Source organism: Ceratotherium simum, chromosome X, assembly GCF_057802395.1.
Source record: "Ceratotherium simum simum isolate JZ-2026a chromosome X, ASM5780239v1, whole genome shotgun sequence".
Taxonomy (NCBI): domain Eukaryota; kingdom Metazoa; phylum Chordata; class Mammalia; order Perissodactyla; family Rhinocerotidae; genus Ceratotherium; species Ceratotherium simum.
In genome coordinates this window covers 13665569-13681603 of record NC_141940.1, presented here as the reverse complement: position 1 = coordinate 13681603, position 16035 = coordinate 13665569, and the positions used below count along the sequence as shown (strand labels likewise).

Here is a 16035-nt window from a genome sequence, read left to right as displayed (position 1 = left end):
TTCTCAGATGGCAACAGGTAGTTATTTGACGTGCTAATTCATGCATGCGAAAAGGAGGTGATCAAGAAATATTAGGTAGGCCCTCACCAAGTGCAAGGAAAACTTAAGACCTGACTATGTCATGAGCTTTAATATAGAAATTACATTTCGAACTAAAAAGGAATTACTAAAAAAAAAAAAAAAAAAAGCCCATTGGCACTTCTATTAATTTCCTTTTGAACAATATAAAGAATTTAGGTTTTGTCTTGAACACTGGTTTGTTCCTAAGCATTTTGCTGCCCTTGGACAGGCACCATAAGACCAATTACAAACTGACCATTCCAAATCAATGCAGGGCAGTGTACTGAAATGTAACAAAATTATTTGTTTTGACAATTAATTGCTTGACACTTGATTCATTAAGCACTCTAGAGTCTACTGTCCCCATGGGAAGCAGGTTCCTATGTTCTAGTACTTACTAATAATAAGCATTTTTCTCCGAGAAAACCTGTTGAGCGAAACTGGATTGATTTCTGACTAAACCCAAAAAAAATCACTGACCTAATTTCTCTTCAAGTGGAACATTTCTTATACTCCCTTACACTTTCAAAAATGTACTCTGAAATTTTCTCTCTTCTTAACAGAATATTGTAGCCCAGATATCAGAGTGGCTTTTATAACAACTATATATTTTATACTGTAAGATTCATACATAATTTTGGAAATGTCAACAATAACATTTACTCCTCAGCCGATAGAAATAAAAACTTGAATACACATTTTAATTTTCAAGGAGTTCTTTGGAAAGGGATTAATTTATTGATGAACTAGTTCACTGATGGTGCTTCCTCAAAAGAATTCAAAATTAATTTAAAGACAAAAGAAATAGTTGATCCTGTGATGGGAATCTGAAACAATCTTAGTTTTTAAAAACTAAGATTCAATCAAACCAATTTGATGTTTTTGTCCCCGATTTATATTAAGGCACAAGTTCTAGATCCCTAATAGGCTGTGGAAGAGATCATTAAGTCTGGCAAACCCAACTAAGGGCCCTTTGCAAAAGCAAACAATGGTTCAGAAAACAGCAGGTATCTAGATGCTTTCCAGGTTTCCCTGGGCTCCATTATATGGAAGCAAATTTTTTCAGTGTGTGAAAATATCCACTCACAAACAGGGCTATCTCACCCCTGAAACCTCATTTATTGCTATCCTACAGGCTTGGGTGAAGAAACTTTTTGAGCAAAACATTTAACCCTAGTTCTGGTCAGATCTCTCAGTCTGTCTCTGTCTCTCTGTGTCTCTGTCTCTCTCAGAGAATCATGAAGCAAGGCTGAAAGTAAACTAACTCTAAATACTTATGGTGCCTTTAGGGTACCACTAATAAATGAGAGGAAAGGAGTTTTTCAATGTATAATTGATACTATACTAAATTGAAAAAATATATGAATGGATTTAAGGTTGGATATTTTTAATGTGGAATTAACGCAAGTACATTTACGTTGTAAGTACATTTACAATCTAATTAAATTTTGCAGACTTAAAGGGAAATTGCTGCTATGTTTTATAGTTACACACATTTATAGCCCAATAAAATTAATACAATGCAGTTACATATACAAATACATATACAAATATAGCATTCATTGTACAGTGATTAAAACATTAAAAGACTATAACTGTATGTTTGAATCTATAGAACTCAGTATTCTCTTAAATGATTAAAATCCCTAGTTTAACACCATGAAATTAACACGCTTTGTGCAGAGGGACATGATTATTCAAAAATTTTATCTCCTAATTCTGTCTTCTAACCACAGGATCAGCACACAAAATAAATGTATTTTAATTTTGTTTTATTGTTATGGTTATTGTTGCAGAAGCACTAATTAAGTATCAAATATATGGACATTTTCATGAGTGAATTATAAATCAACCAACATAAATTCCAGCAACCAGACATTAGAAGATTTATAATTGGCAGGTATCTTTGAATAAAATACAACTCATTTGTCATATAAATTGTTACATCAAATGATACCACTGGCATAAACTATAATCTTTATATGATACACAAACCTATTTAAAAGATAAAATATTTATGTATTAGTTATTGTGTTTACTGTTTATTGTAAAACAATTAATCAAAAAACATGCACCTAATATGCCAACTTGATAGTAAACCTCACAATCCGTGATTCAAAAGGCAGCAATTTCAAACCATTGTCTTCAGTGGTCCATAATATAAAATACTCCAAGCATAAATTCAACACAGCATGCAACAACTTGGCCCTGTGCTTTAAAACAAGTGATCACACTGTTTACATATTGAAAAAAAGACATCTATACATGTATTATCAAAGAAAAATCCTAGGAAGAAACACAATATAACTTAAGAAAACTTTTACTAGAATAGATTTTTCTAGAAAATTCAAAAGCAACTAAAGACACTGGAAAGTAGAGCTTTGTTACAGGAACACCTCTTGTGCAAATATGAACATTTAACTTAAAGCTGTGGCATGTGTATCTAAATTTCAATGCATAAAATGTAAACTTTAACACATCCTAACTATAGGATTTTTACCTTTGGATCTTTTTAGAACCATAAGACAACTCTGAAAACCCAAAATACCAGTCAAAGTGCAAAAGAGGTCCTTCAGAACATATCCCTTTGGTACATTATAGTCATAAAGATAGAATTAAATAATAAAATAAACCAGCAATTAACAAAGGGGTTTAAAATCTCTGATTATCTCTCCTCCCTGGATTTTTGTTTTGTTTTGTTACTGAAAAGTTACCAACAAAATTACAGGTAAAGCTTTTACCTGTAAATGTTCAAAATAATTGGTTTCTGGTTTTTAGATGGAATCTGAATGCATGCCATGAAAAACCTTAATTTGGAAACAAAATAACACTGCACTTTTCACCTGGGGGAAATGGAAGGTGTCAAGATGGCTTCTTGCAAGAATGAGACAAACTGTGAATGACGAAGTCCACCTCAGTCCTGAGGAAATTCTGTGAATGTCATGGGCAGCATAGGCTCATCCTGACTCTTGTGCTGTTTATCTGTAACACTTTTAAGAAATATAATCTAGTTCACACTTCCAAAGGAAATCTTATTTTTAAAAGTCTATTCATTCTCCTTTAATTCAAGGGGAACTTAGTTTCCTTGTATTTACTCAGGGCAGCATCTACAAAATAATGAAGAATGATGTTAATACTCAAGTGACTTTTAAGGCCAAAAATGCAGTCTGTGCTATGATTTCTAAAACTAAATGTGAGGATTCAAAAGGTCCATCATAAATTCAAAGGTGATGTCTTTTGGTTGTTTATTTTAATATGAAAGTTGTTATTCTGTTCCATAATTATTTATTAAAGGCATCTATTTTATGAACGGCATAACTTCACTGGAAGCAAAATAAAATACAGTCATGCATCGTTTAACGACAGGGATACGTTCTGAGAAATGCGTTGTTAGGGGATTTCGTCATTGTGCGAACATCATAGAGTGTACTTACACAAACCTAGATGGTATAGCCTACTACACACCTAGGCTATGTGGTACTAATCTTATGGGACCACTGTCGTATATGAGGTTCGTCGTTGACCAAAACGTCACTATGTGGCATATGACTGTAAACAGAATTCACATCTCTTGCAACCAGATTTCATAAATATTGTATGAATTATCCTGGGTGCATACAGATCATATGAAACATGTTAAGCACATAAGTATCAGAGAGACCTTTACATTCTATTTTCCAGATTTCAAATAAGATACTCTTAATATATATTTTTAAACCTTAATGCTATTGACAATTGCATATGTGGTCAATTGTAATTTCCTAATCCACTAACTGACACACATTACAATATATTTTTGTAGGCCACAATATACTATTTTGCTCTATGCAATGTAATATGCAGGTAGATCTCAATCAAGACCACTTGATATTATAGCATTCAACCAAAATCTACTGATAAGTACTAATTTGTCAATTCAACATGTCATAAATGCATGTTATTTGAAAGTAATGTATATTTTTAAAATATCTTAAGACAGAACTTTGTAGAGAATGGGACCAAAGGGACCTTGTCATCTTATCTAGTAGTATGCCACACTGAGAAGAGAGTAATAAATGCTTTAAATGCTGATGATATATCAATACATTACACTTCAACTCTCCCAATGGCACTGCAAAAAAGAAAAGGATATTGAAAAAGTATACTGATGGTAGAAAACAAAAATGACTAGAAAGGAATAATGTGATTTTTTTCCAAATAAAGTGTATGTATGTTAACAAATGTAAGCCCTTTACTGCCTGAAAAATAAGCAAAAGCCCAAAGTAGATTTAAGTTGTTTTGCCATGCACTTTTCTTTCTTTTTTTTTTTTTTTTGGTGAGGAAGATCAGCCCTGAGCTAACATCCATGCTAATCCTCCTCTTTTTTGCTGAGGAAGACCGGCTCTGAGCTAACATCTATTGCCAATCCTCCTTTCCCCCCACCCAAAGCCCCAGTTGATAGTTGTATGTCATAGTTGCACATCCTTCTAGTTGCTGTATGTGGGACGCGGCCTCAGCATGGCCGAAGAAGCAGTGTGTCGGTGCGCGCCCGGGATCCAAACCCGGGCCGCCAGTAGCGTAGCGCTCGCACTTAAGCGCTAAGCCATGGGGCTGGCCCGGCCATGCACTTTTCAAAGGGTGGTAATATGCCCTAAATCTACTGCAATTAGTTAATGGAATCACTTCAAATTAAAACTAATCAAATATGTAATTTTACATGCCCTGCATTAGAGTTAGCTAAAATTTAATCTAATTAACTTTGTCCCGAATTAAGTATGAGGACATCTGGCTCTACATTTAAAATGATGATGATAAAAGTTATGGAAAATCCTAGCTCTTCCTAACGTTGAATACAAGGGTCAATATTACACGGAAATTAGATGAACACACTTGATGTTTCTCCTTTTGAATCTTGGAGACCTGAGCACAAGAAAGGCCATTATTTTCTAGTATAAACGTTGCACTGTTATTTCATGGCTTTATTGAATTTTTTAATTTCTTCATTAAAAAAATGATTTATAAAGAATTATTTATGTGTTAATTTAAACAGCTCTTTGAAAACATATTTTAAGCGACTCGTGTTTCTTCTGTCCATTCGTCTGTCTCTCATTAACCATTTAAATAAGCATAAAGAAATTGGGAGGAAGTTAGCCATATTTATTTTCAAACTTAACTCTTCAATGTATAAGATGGAATCAGTTAATTTGGGGGAAAATGGGATTCATTACAACTAATTGGCTTTTTTTTTTAATTTTTTGTTTATTGCAGTAACATTGGTTTATAACATTGTAAAAATTTCAGGTGTACATCGCAGTGTTATTCACAATAGCCAAGACTTGGAAGCAACCTAAGTGCCCATCAAGGGACGAATGGATAAAGAAGATGTGGTATATATACACAATGGAATACTACTCAGCCATAAGAAACGATGAAATCCAGCCATTTGTGACAACATGGATGTACATTGAGGGTATAATGCAAAGTGAAATAAGTCAGAGGGAGAAGGTCAAATACCGTATGATTTCCTTCATTAAGTAATAGATAATAACAACAACTAATTGGCTTTTGAAAGTGTTTAAAACGTTTGTTGTTGTTAGTGCCATCAAGTCCATTCTGATGTTACTATCTTAGGTTTTATCTTACTCTAAAAGGCATAAAATTTTAAAGTTGTAAGGTACTCAATTCATCATGTTTCTTTGTATTTGTCTAATACTCTTCTATTGTTAGTGCTTTTTCAGCCCTGTATAAGAAATTGTCAACTACTCAAAGTCATGAAGACACTGTCCTGTGTTTGCTTTTAGAAGCTTTATGATTCTAGCTTTTATGTTTAGGTCTATGATCCAATTCAAATTAATTTTTGTGTATGGAGTGAGGTGTAGGGATGAAGGTTCATTCCTTTTTCCACATGGATACCCAGTTACTCCAGCACCATTTGTTAAAACAACTTTCCTTTCCCCATTCAGTTGACTTGGCACCTTGATTGAACACTAATCAATTATATATATGTGGATCTATTTCTGAAATCTCTATTTTTCTACACTTACACCAATACCACATTGTATTCATTACTGTAGCCTAACAGTAGGTCTTGAAGTCAGCTATGTAAGTCCTCCAAATTCTTGAGTCTTCTGTTCTAGATTCTTTGCCGTTCCATATACATTTTAGAATAAACTTGTCTTTATTTTTTTTCCAAAAGGGCCTGCTGAGATTTTGATTGCATTAACTCTATAGGTCAATTTGGGGACAACAGATTTCTTAACAATATTGAGATTTCCAATCCTTGAACATGGTATATCTCTCCCTTTATTAGGTCATCTTAAATATGTCTCAGAAATGATTTGTGGTCATCAGTATAGAAGCCTTAGACATCTGTTGTTAGATTTATTCCTATTTATTTTATATTACTAATGTAAATGGTGTTTTTTTTGAAATTACATTTTTTCAATTCTTTGTTGCTAGGATACAGAATTACAATTTAGTTTTGTATAATGACTTTGTATCAAATGGCCTTAAAAAATTCACTTATTACTTCTAGTAGGGTCTTTTTGTGTGTAGATTCCTAATAGTTTTGTTCATACACATGATCTGCTAAGAATGACAGTGTTGCCTCTTCTTTTCTAATCTTTTTATATCTCTTTATCTTGAGTTATGGCACTGGCTAGGACTTCCAGTATAATGTTGAATAGAAATGGTGACAGCGAATATACTTGGCTTGTTCCCAATCTTAGAGGAAAAGCTTCCAATTTCACCATAAAGTACGATGTTATCTATGGTTTTTCACGTGTATATTATTGGATTGAGGAAATCCCCTTTATTCCTAGTTTGATGAGGGTTTTTATCATGAATGAGTATGGAGTTTTGTCAATTGCTTTTCTGCATCTATTGAAATGACTACATAATTTTTCCCTTCATTATGTTAATATGGGTAATACGAGTATATAAAGCTATACATTTCCCTACATTTCTTCCCCTCTTTAGGTGCATTCACAAATTTTGATATGTTGCATTTTCATTTTCATCCAATTGGAAATAATTCTAGTTTCTCTTGTGCTTTCTTCTTTGTCCCAGGTGCTGTTTAGATGTGTGTCATTTAATACCCAAATATTGAGGGATTATTGATTTCTAATATAATACCTTTTGAGACTTTATATGATTCCATCTTCTGAAATTTATTGAGACTTGTTTTATGACCCACTATATGGTCTATTTTGGTGAATGTTCCACGTATACTTAAAAATAACAGTGTATTCTGCAGTTGTTGGTGTAGATTTTAAATGTCAATTAGTTCAGGTTCTTGGCATATCAGACTCTTCTGATTACTAATTATCTAAATAATTCAGTAATTATCTAAATAATTAGACAATTAGTACAGAAAACCTTTGAAAGGTGACCTAGGTTTGGAGTACCCAAATAAACAAACAAAAAGTGAGTCTATTTGTGGGGTTCCCATGTGATCCAATATTTATATTGAGCCTATCACCCTTAGATTTTGTTTCATGTTATAAATAAAATTTGGAACCAAATAAGTTATTCCTGGTCTATTAGATTCATTTAAACACAATGTACCATTACCTTGGAAATCAAATATAAGTCCAAAACTAGGAATTCAAAGGAAATATGTGCATATAATAATAATCTTGTTCACAAACAGGTCTGTTTTCTTTTTTTGTGCTGCCTTTTTATAGATAATTCAGTATCACTTTGGGGAAAAATCAAAAAGAATACTGGTGGGACGACCCCGTGGCTTAGCGGTTAAGTGCGCGCGCTCTGCTACTGGCGGCCCAGGTTCGGATCCCGGGTGCGCACTGACGCACTGCTTCTCTGGCCATGCTGAGGCCGCGTCCCACGTACAGCAACTAGAAGGCTATGCAACTATGACATACAACTATCTACTGGGGCTTCGGGGGGAAAAAAAAGGAGGATTGGCAATAGATGTTAGCTCAGAGCTGGTCTTCCTCAGCAAAAAGAGGAGGATTAGCATGGATGTTAGATCAGGGCTGATCTCCCTCAAAAAAAAAAAAAAGAATACTGGTTTGTATACAGAAATTTTATGTAATAGAAAGGAACATCAGGTTAGTTCTCCTTCCTTCATACTACCTTCACACATTAAGTCTTAGGCACAGACACAGGTTTTGTGTGTGTGTATGTACGCGTGTGTGTGGGCATGTGTATTTAGCAGAAACCTACCATAAGGAAATACACCGTACTCTTAGAACTGAGTAAAAACACACTGGTAAAGCATTCTTGGACAGTAAGGCTAGCACTTTAAAGCATATCATCAGTATTTAGTTCTGAAGGATCTCTTACAAGACACCACAATATCTGAAACTCTCTGTCAAACCTATCCACCTTATAGGGAAAAGTTGAACATGTTTAAAAAATCTTTCTTTGTTCATGAATTTAAAACTATTAGAGGAAAACATTAAATCCTTTCTAGCATAATATGCTTGCAGCTTTATTTCTAAGTGTAGAAAGGTTCTTACCCTATGCCAATTACGTATTTGGTGGAGCTTTAAAACTTTTAGTCTTTAAACAAATAGTATACATTCTGTTCATATTATACCTGTAACTTTGGCATTCCGAAACCTATAGTCACTGGTTAAAATCTGCAAACTGTTCCCTGGAATCAGACCTTCTTTTCTTCTGTTTAGATTTTTCACCAACCTAAATAATAAATGAATTAGTAGCCAACAATGGTAATATAAGATGATAAACAAATACATTACATTGCAGCTCAAATCTTCCCAAAGCTATTGCGTATATTCAAAGACCTTCATGACGCTGTGCTTGAGTCCTTTGAGTAACCTACAAAGGACTTAGGTTACTAGCAAAAATGGTTATTACTTTAATGATCTATCATTAATTTTCACCCTCGCATGTACACTTTTCCACCTTTAGGGTCAGCGTACACAATCAATGCAGCATTTCAGTTAAAGTTATTGACACAATGAAGATAGAATTATTTCACATAAAATTTCCAAAAGAATTATGGAAGCTTCATTCAGTCCTCTTCCAAACAATATTTCCTTATTGCTTTGGGTTCTCTATAATTAAATAGTATATTTGGCAGAACCATCTTTGCAATCAGTGCTATATGAAGTCAAATGCATAAGGATAGAACAATAAGGCTAAAATGTCAATATTTGAACTAATAAAGAGAAGTGTGGCTATGTTGTAAAGTAGCACAGCGTGGTCCCTGGCACATAGCAGGCATTCATTAAATATGTGATGAATTAATGAATGACTTAAATGACCAAACGTAATGCAATCTGTAGCCATTACAAAGCCACATGTGTCGGAGCGAAAGGTAAACCACAAAAGAGCATGCAAACCCATCGCATTTCATTCTTTCAAAGCATTTTTCACTCACCAAAGGTTAACATTCCTTTCAGTGAGCTATATAGACATGGCTGAAGCAATGAAAATGAAACACTGATAAGAAATGTGATATTTCTGCTTCTTGAGACTGTATAACAAAGATACAAGTAAAGCAGAACATTTGGTTAGATATCCATGTGCCCCAGGCAGAGGTCATCACAGGCATGGAGAGCGCACCTACCATTGACCCTCAGCATCCTCATGGAGAAGCTGAATGACATCTCCATTTCTAACCAGGAGGTCTTCTGAGCCTCTCTTCCTGCAATCTGCTAGGGCTTTATATCTGCCTGGAGACTGTAAGGTTGTTTTGAAAAATTACATTACAAACTTGACTGCAAAATCACTTGTATAACTGCATGCTCTGTGACATAAAGAATTCACTCTTTACTTCAATGGTAAATGCAGTGGCTGCAGCAGCTTTACAGGAACAAACATGAAACAGTTTGTAATGGGGAAAAAAAGGCAGAACATGTATTTATTTAACCTGAAGAATTCATTTTTAGCAGCAAAAAGAAAATTACAGCATGAACTACACAGAAAATAACAGAGCACAACTAATTTAAGTTACATGAATTATAAGCATAAATCCAGAAAAAAACATGGAAATAATTTTTAAATACTGTTATTTGTAAACTACTCTAATGAAAATTTTATCTTGGCACAGACAAAAGGCAAAGGCCCTGAACAAAGATTTAGTAATGCCCCCAGGAGGATTTCCGGGCTTTGTATCATTTTGCACAGGTAAAAATAATGGGCACAAAAGCTCTGGGTCCAATAAAAGCATGCTAAATCATAATGTTGTGCTTTACTTGGGCTTAACTGTTTTGCAGCTATAATTTCAACTTGACTCATTAATAAGCTAAATATAATCCAAGGCACACCGACTATATTGGGTTACAAAGTAGATAGAGAAGAAATAATAATTTGCAAGTCCAAAAGTATTCTGAAATGAGAATTTTTCCAGCACGACATCTTACACATTGAATACATGATTTTACGAAGTAAGAGTACCATAATTAAATTTTTTTTAATGAAAGAAAAGAAATAATTATGTGGTGTCAATTCCTTGCATGTTCACAAGAATTAACCTGAAAAACAATGTCCGCATCATTTGGGGTGAACGTCTTTTGAGCAGTACTTTTATCAAATGGGCGGAGCAGCAGGCAGGAAAGAGCTCCTTGCCATTGAACATAGGAGCTTCATCAAAATAGGAGAGCCATCGCCAACATGGGCCTCTACAAGGGAAGCAGCACCCATTATGTCTTACTTTTTGACTTGGTAACGTGAGACTAAAAGAGCAATTCATTCCAACTTTGTGCTCTTTGTTTTCTGGGCTGTCTTTTTTTCTTTTTTTTTTTTTTTTTGGTATGTGGAATGCATTGTATTGCTCTTTTGTATGTTTTCCTTAGTAGCACAACTCAGGGAATTATTGGGAAAAGAGAGGAGAACTAATAGGTTTTTCCATATTCCCATCCTCTATGATTAAAGCATTAATCAACTTTGCATATTTGCTTTCTTTTCTGACACTATAGCTGGAAAAATGCTTACTGAAGACTGTCAGTTCTTGACAATCTCTTCATAGAGCATCTACAACAAACGTTTAAACCTAAACTGGCTTCCCCTGACTTTTTGCTCACATCTGAACTACCCCTCTCATCCTCAGATAATATTAATTAAGGAAATGGAAGTTCTTTTTATTATTAGTCTAAACCAGTGGTTCCCAAAGTTTGGGAGGTTGACTGCTTGGGGTTCAAGGGTCTGCAAGGGTCAAACCTATATCAAGACATTATTTGCCTTTTTCACCCTCATCCTCATAAGTATACAGTGGAGTTTTCTAGAGGCTACTTGATGTGTGATAGCACAACAGATTGAATGCAAAAGCAGATATGAGAATCCAGCTGTCTTTTCTGAAGCCAGATGTTAAAGAGATCTGCAAAAATATTAAATTTGCCACTCTTCCCAGTAAATTTTTTGGTTTGAAAATGTACATTTTTAATAAAAATGTTATTCATATAAATGTATAATGGGTTTGTTAATATTTTAAAAAATGAATAAGTAATTTTATATTTCTCAGTTTTAATTTATAATATGGTAAACATCAATAAAGCTAGCCCTGGTCGTCTAGTGGCTAAGATTTAGCACTCTTACCACCACGGCCCAGGTTCATTTCCCCGTCAGGGAACCACACCACCATCTGTTGGTTGTCATCCTGGGGCGGCTGCGTGTTGCTGTGATGCTGAAAGCTCTGCCACCGGTGTTTCAAATACCAGGAGGGTCACCCATGGTGGGCAGGTGTCAGCAGAGCTTCCAGACTAGACAGACTAGGAATAAGAACCTGGCCACCCACTTCTGAAAAAACTGGCCATGAAAACCCTCTGAATAGCAACAGAGCATTGTCTGATATAGCACTGGAAGGTGAGAGGATGGCACCAAAAGACCAGGCAGGGTTCCCCTCTGCTGTACATAGAGTCACTAGAAGTCAGAATCGACTCGACGGCACTAACAACAAAAATATCAATAGATGTAACCTACAAAAAAGAGCTCTTTGGAGTTATCAATAATTTCTAAGAATGTAAAGGGTTCCTACATTAAAAATCTTGAGCACTTCTGGTCTAGACAATTAACTCTGGACAAATTTCTTACCAGCTCTGAGCCTCAGTTTCCTCCTTTGTCAATCAGAGATAATAAAGCCTGCCTTTTATCTCACTAACACTGTGAATATTAAATGTGAAATCATATTGTAAACTGTAAACTACCATACAAATATGTATTATGGCTATTATAGTATTAGTATAAAGAATATTCTGTTACTTTTTTAAAGGAAGAATTCCAGAGTCGATGCCATGCAGCTTTGTGATTATCTATGCCATTACTCCCTTACCCCAACATTAGAACTGCCAAATTGGAGTTTTCCTCTGAAGGGCACCAAGGAGAAGTCCACTACAAAGCATCATTCCCACCCTCCAAGCTGATGACTTCAGAAAATTGGAGCTTTACCCTAAACAGTCCTAACTCCCCTCTAATAATCCACTGGGATCCTAACAACATTGCAAACTACTTTTCTATAAAATACTTACTTTTCTCCTAAAGCAACCTCCTTTAGTTTTATGGGGTGCCCTCTTGCTCTAATATGCTGAGATTTAGTAAAATTAGCACAGTTTTTGACAGCCCACTAAAATATATTCCCCAGATGTTATCAGTTTTTAATGTGTAACATTTATTTCACATATTTTCCAATCTGGAATCTAAACTGATATTTAAAGTATACTTGGCCCTCCTTTGTCCTGTGAGTTTATCTCACATACCTAGATTGAAAACACAGTGGTGAAGTTCAATTAAAGATAAAACTGGTCAATGTATAGAAACTTGGAATGATTGGCTACTTATCTCATCAAATTCAGTAGGATCTCCACATATAGCTCAAACAAGTTCTACTTACAAAGAGAAGTACTTACTGAATGTTCATAATAAGACTTGTTTCAAATCGTTTGGCCATGGAATACACCTAATGATCTCAAGGTCATTATACTGACAGAAGACTACCCCTACGTGCCTCATCTATATCATCAGTAAAACCGCCTCAAGAGTTTTTATCTATTTCTTTTAATATGTCATTACTAACCATTAGGGGCCTTTGTTCTTCTTCATTATCATCATAAGAAGAGTAGAAATAATTGGTTGACCATTCCTCAGGTTCTTCAGAGATTTCTGCAGGTGATGACATCTCGGTCCAAACTATAACAAAAGCATGGAAGGTGGCAGTTAATGGTGCTGGTCTACCACAACGAGAGAAGTAAAGGGAACTGTAATAATCGAGACTGTAACTTTCAATGGTCCAAGAATAGCATCTTTCTATAATAAAACCTCCTATTAGATTGTACTATTTTAGAATTTCTGATATTTCAGAAAGGGCCTGGAATGTCATACACTTCTTTTACTTTTTAGTATGGTTTCAAGTTGGGGTTGGTGGGAGAGTTATTACAAATAATAATAAGTTAAATAACATTCCAGAGAACATTTACCCCTTCTTACAGAAAATCATCTCTTCCCCAAAGTTTTTCTATAGCATTTTTACTGGTCCCACTCGAATAGCACTTATAATATTCTACCTGGTAATATTATTATTTTTGACTTGTCTCATCTCTCTTATTAGCAGAGACCATGTGTTATACATTGTACGTCTCACAAGAGCCTTGCATGTAAGAGGCACTTAATTAATAAAATATACTGAAATGATATGGATTAAGCAATCTAATGTAGGCAGAGAATTAACAGAATCTCATCTTGGCCATACTATGCTATTAATGTAACCTTGAAAAAGTCACATCAATCTTCTCTGACTTGGTTTCCTCATCTGTCAAATGAAAGCACTGATACTAGGCTCTCTCCTGACTGCTCAGGAGGCCACGGCATGGATGACCTGAGGGAAGTGATCTTTAAATGGATAACTAAAATTTGAGCAAGGTTGTCAAACTTGTTTCTCCTCAACTAGTAGAGAACTCTTCCAGAATACGGACCATCATACTTAAGTATTGAGTATCAGGCACTCTGTTAGGCATTTCTCCTGGAAAGTCTACACTGTTGATTCCAGAGCTGCTTAGGTGACCCTGCCTGATGCTTCTACAGCACCTTGTACTTCCCTGTTACAACACTTATCACATTTAATTTTAATTGCTTGTTGAATTATCTTTCCACCCTCCTAGCTTTGTGGGGATGGCAGCTGAGTGTATCTTAATTAGACTGTGTACCCAGAGCTTTGCACAATTCCTGGCACACAGGCTGTGTTATACTTGTTGAATTAAACAAATTGTTTGAAATCTGTTTAAATGACACAATTTGCGAAAGAAAAAATAAATATTCCAGCTGTAAACAACTCTTCTCTATTTACTAAATCTGTGGTAAGTGAAGTGTGCATTCCTTGAAGCCAGCATATGTGTTTTATTCATCTCTGTATCCTGTGTAGCAGGAGTTCCCAAACTTGAGCATACATGGGAAAGAATCACATGGAGAACTTGTTAAATCACAGCTGACTGGGTCTCACTCCCTGAGTTTCTGATTCAGAAGGTCCAGGGTGGAGCTAAAGAATTTGCCTTCCTTAAAAGTTCCTAGGTGATGCTGATGCTACTGGTCCAGGGACTACTTTGACAACCACCGCTCTGCAGCGCCAACAGAGTGTGTTGTGTATGCAAGACATAAGAGCCTTATAAAAATGGGTTAACTTGGTTTTCTTTACACAAAGATAATAGACGGGTAGATTTTTCAAATTAACAATAGGATAAAAATAATTGCACAGCCATGAATCTTACCTTTGGATGACCATTACACATACCTGTATTTGCTTCTGCCTGAACTGACGCCATCGCCTCACTGACCTCCACCACACTGCTGGGGTGTTCTGACTCAGTTTCTTCAGTGTCTATAAAAGCTCTCTGTTGTCTTCTGAAATAGTACATATGTGTGAGCTTCATATAAGTGAGCTTTTGTACAGTCTAAGAGTAATAAGAAATTAAAAATGGTATTTCCTCCACTGATACCATGTGTTAAGAACATGCTCTGAGAATCCATTCAAAGAGAGCTGATTTCCCCCTTATTTAAGCCTATATGATAATAGTTCATAATATACAAAAGTTTAATTCCTAGGATCCAAGCCAGCAGGATCTCTCTTTAATATTCAAGGAAAAAACTACTCCTTTCTGGACCCAAGGCAGATATATGGTTGAAAATCCCTGTTGCATATTGTATAGCATACTTGAAATTTGCTAAGGGGTAGATCTTAAGTGTTCTCACCACACACACAAAAAAGGAAACTATGTGAGGTAATGGGTATGTTAATTAGCTTGATTGTGGTGAATATTTAACAATGTGTACGTATATCAAATCATCAAGTTGTACTTTTAAAAATATACATTTTAGGGGCGGCCCCATGGCTTAGCGGTTAAGTGCGCGCGCTCCGCTGCCGGCGGCCCGGGTTCGGATCCCGGGCGCGCACCGATGCACCGCTTCTCCGGCCATGCTGAGGCCGCGTCCCACATACAGCAACTAGAAGGATGTGCAGCTGTGACATACAACTATCTACTGGGGCTTTGGGGGAAAAATAAATAAATTTAAAAAAATTAAAAAATAAAAATATACAATTTTAATTGTCAACTATAACTCAAGAAGTCAGAAAAAACATAAACAAAAAATCTCTGTTGCTCTATGAACTTTTAAGCTTAATGAATTAGGTAAGGTTTATATAAATGATGATGAAACCTTAATCTGATTAATACTGTTGAGTTCTAGCAGCTACTATAAAGTCAATTACAACATGAAATCTAAAGACTTTACTTCCATAATATATGACAAAAGATTGAATATTGTGAATCCTGGAAGATAAAGACTTCCACTATGATTTTTAAATGGTTCTCCTAAAGCAACCAATACATTTTGCACCTGATTTTAGCTACCTCTGAAAGATGATGTATAACAAAGAGAAAATGGTATTTTTAATAAGTCATTCAATGATCACTACATCATGGAGATGCTGCCTGGTGAACTTCTGTGTCAAGGCTTTGATATCAGTGTGGGGATTCTTTCTGCATACATGCAACTGTTCTATGGAAACTCCACCTTTTAAGA

At 35.3% G+C, this 16035-nt stretch overlaps 1 protein-coding gene across 8 annotated transcripts in view; it reads right to left on the bottom strand.

The window, feature by feature from the left end:
• Positions 1-1422: 1422 nt before the first annotated feature.
• The window catches only part of MCF2 (MCF.2 cell line derived transforming sequence), a 108571-nt gene continuing 93958 nt past the window's right edge, over positions 1423-16035 (bottom strand). For 5 of the 8 annotated variants that reach the window (XM_087426655.1, XM_087426656.1, XM_087426652.1 and 2 more), the window contains 5 exons: positions 14747-14856; positions 13040-13152; positions 9599-9711; positions 8603-8703; positions 1423-2273 (listed from right to left, as the gene is read on the bottom strand). In XM_087426655.1, the coding sequence (XP_087282781.1) occupies positions 2206-2273; positions 8603-8703; positions 9599-9711; positions 13040-13152; positions 14747-14856 (505 nt within the window). In that variant the 3' untranslated portion in view covers positions 1423-2205. Of the gene's footprint in view, positions 3168-8602; positions 8704-9598; positions 9712-13039; positions 13153-14746; positions 14857-16035 lie in introns of all 8 variants that reach the window. The other 3 variants (XM_087426653.1, XM_087426657.1, XM_087426658.1) reach the window with 3 other exon arrangements.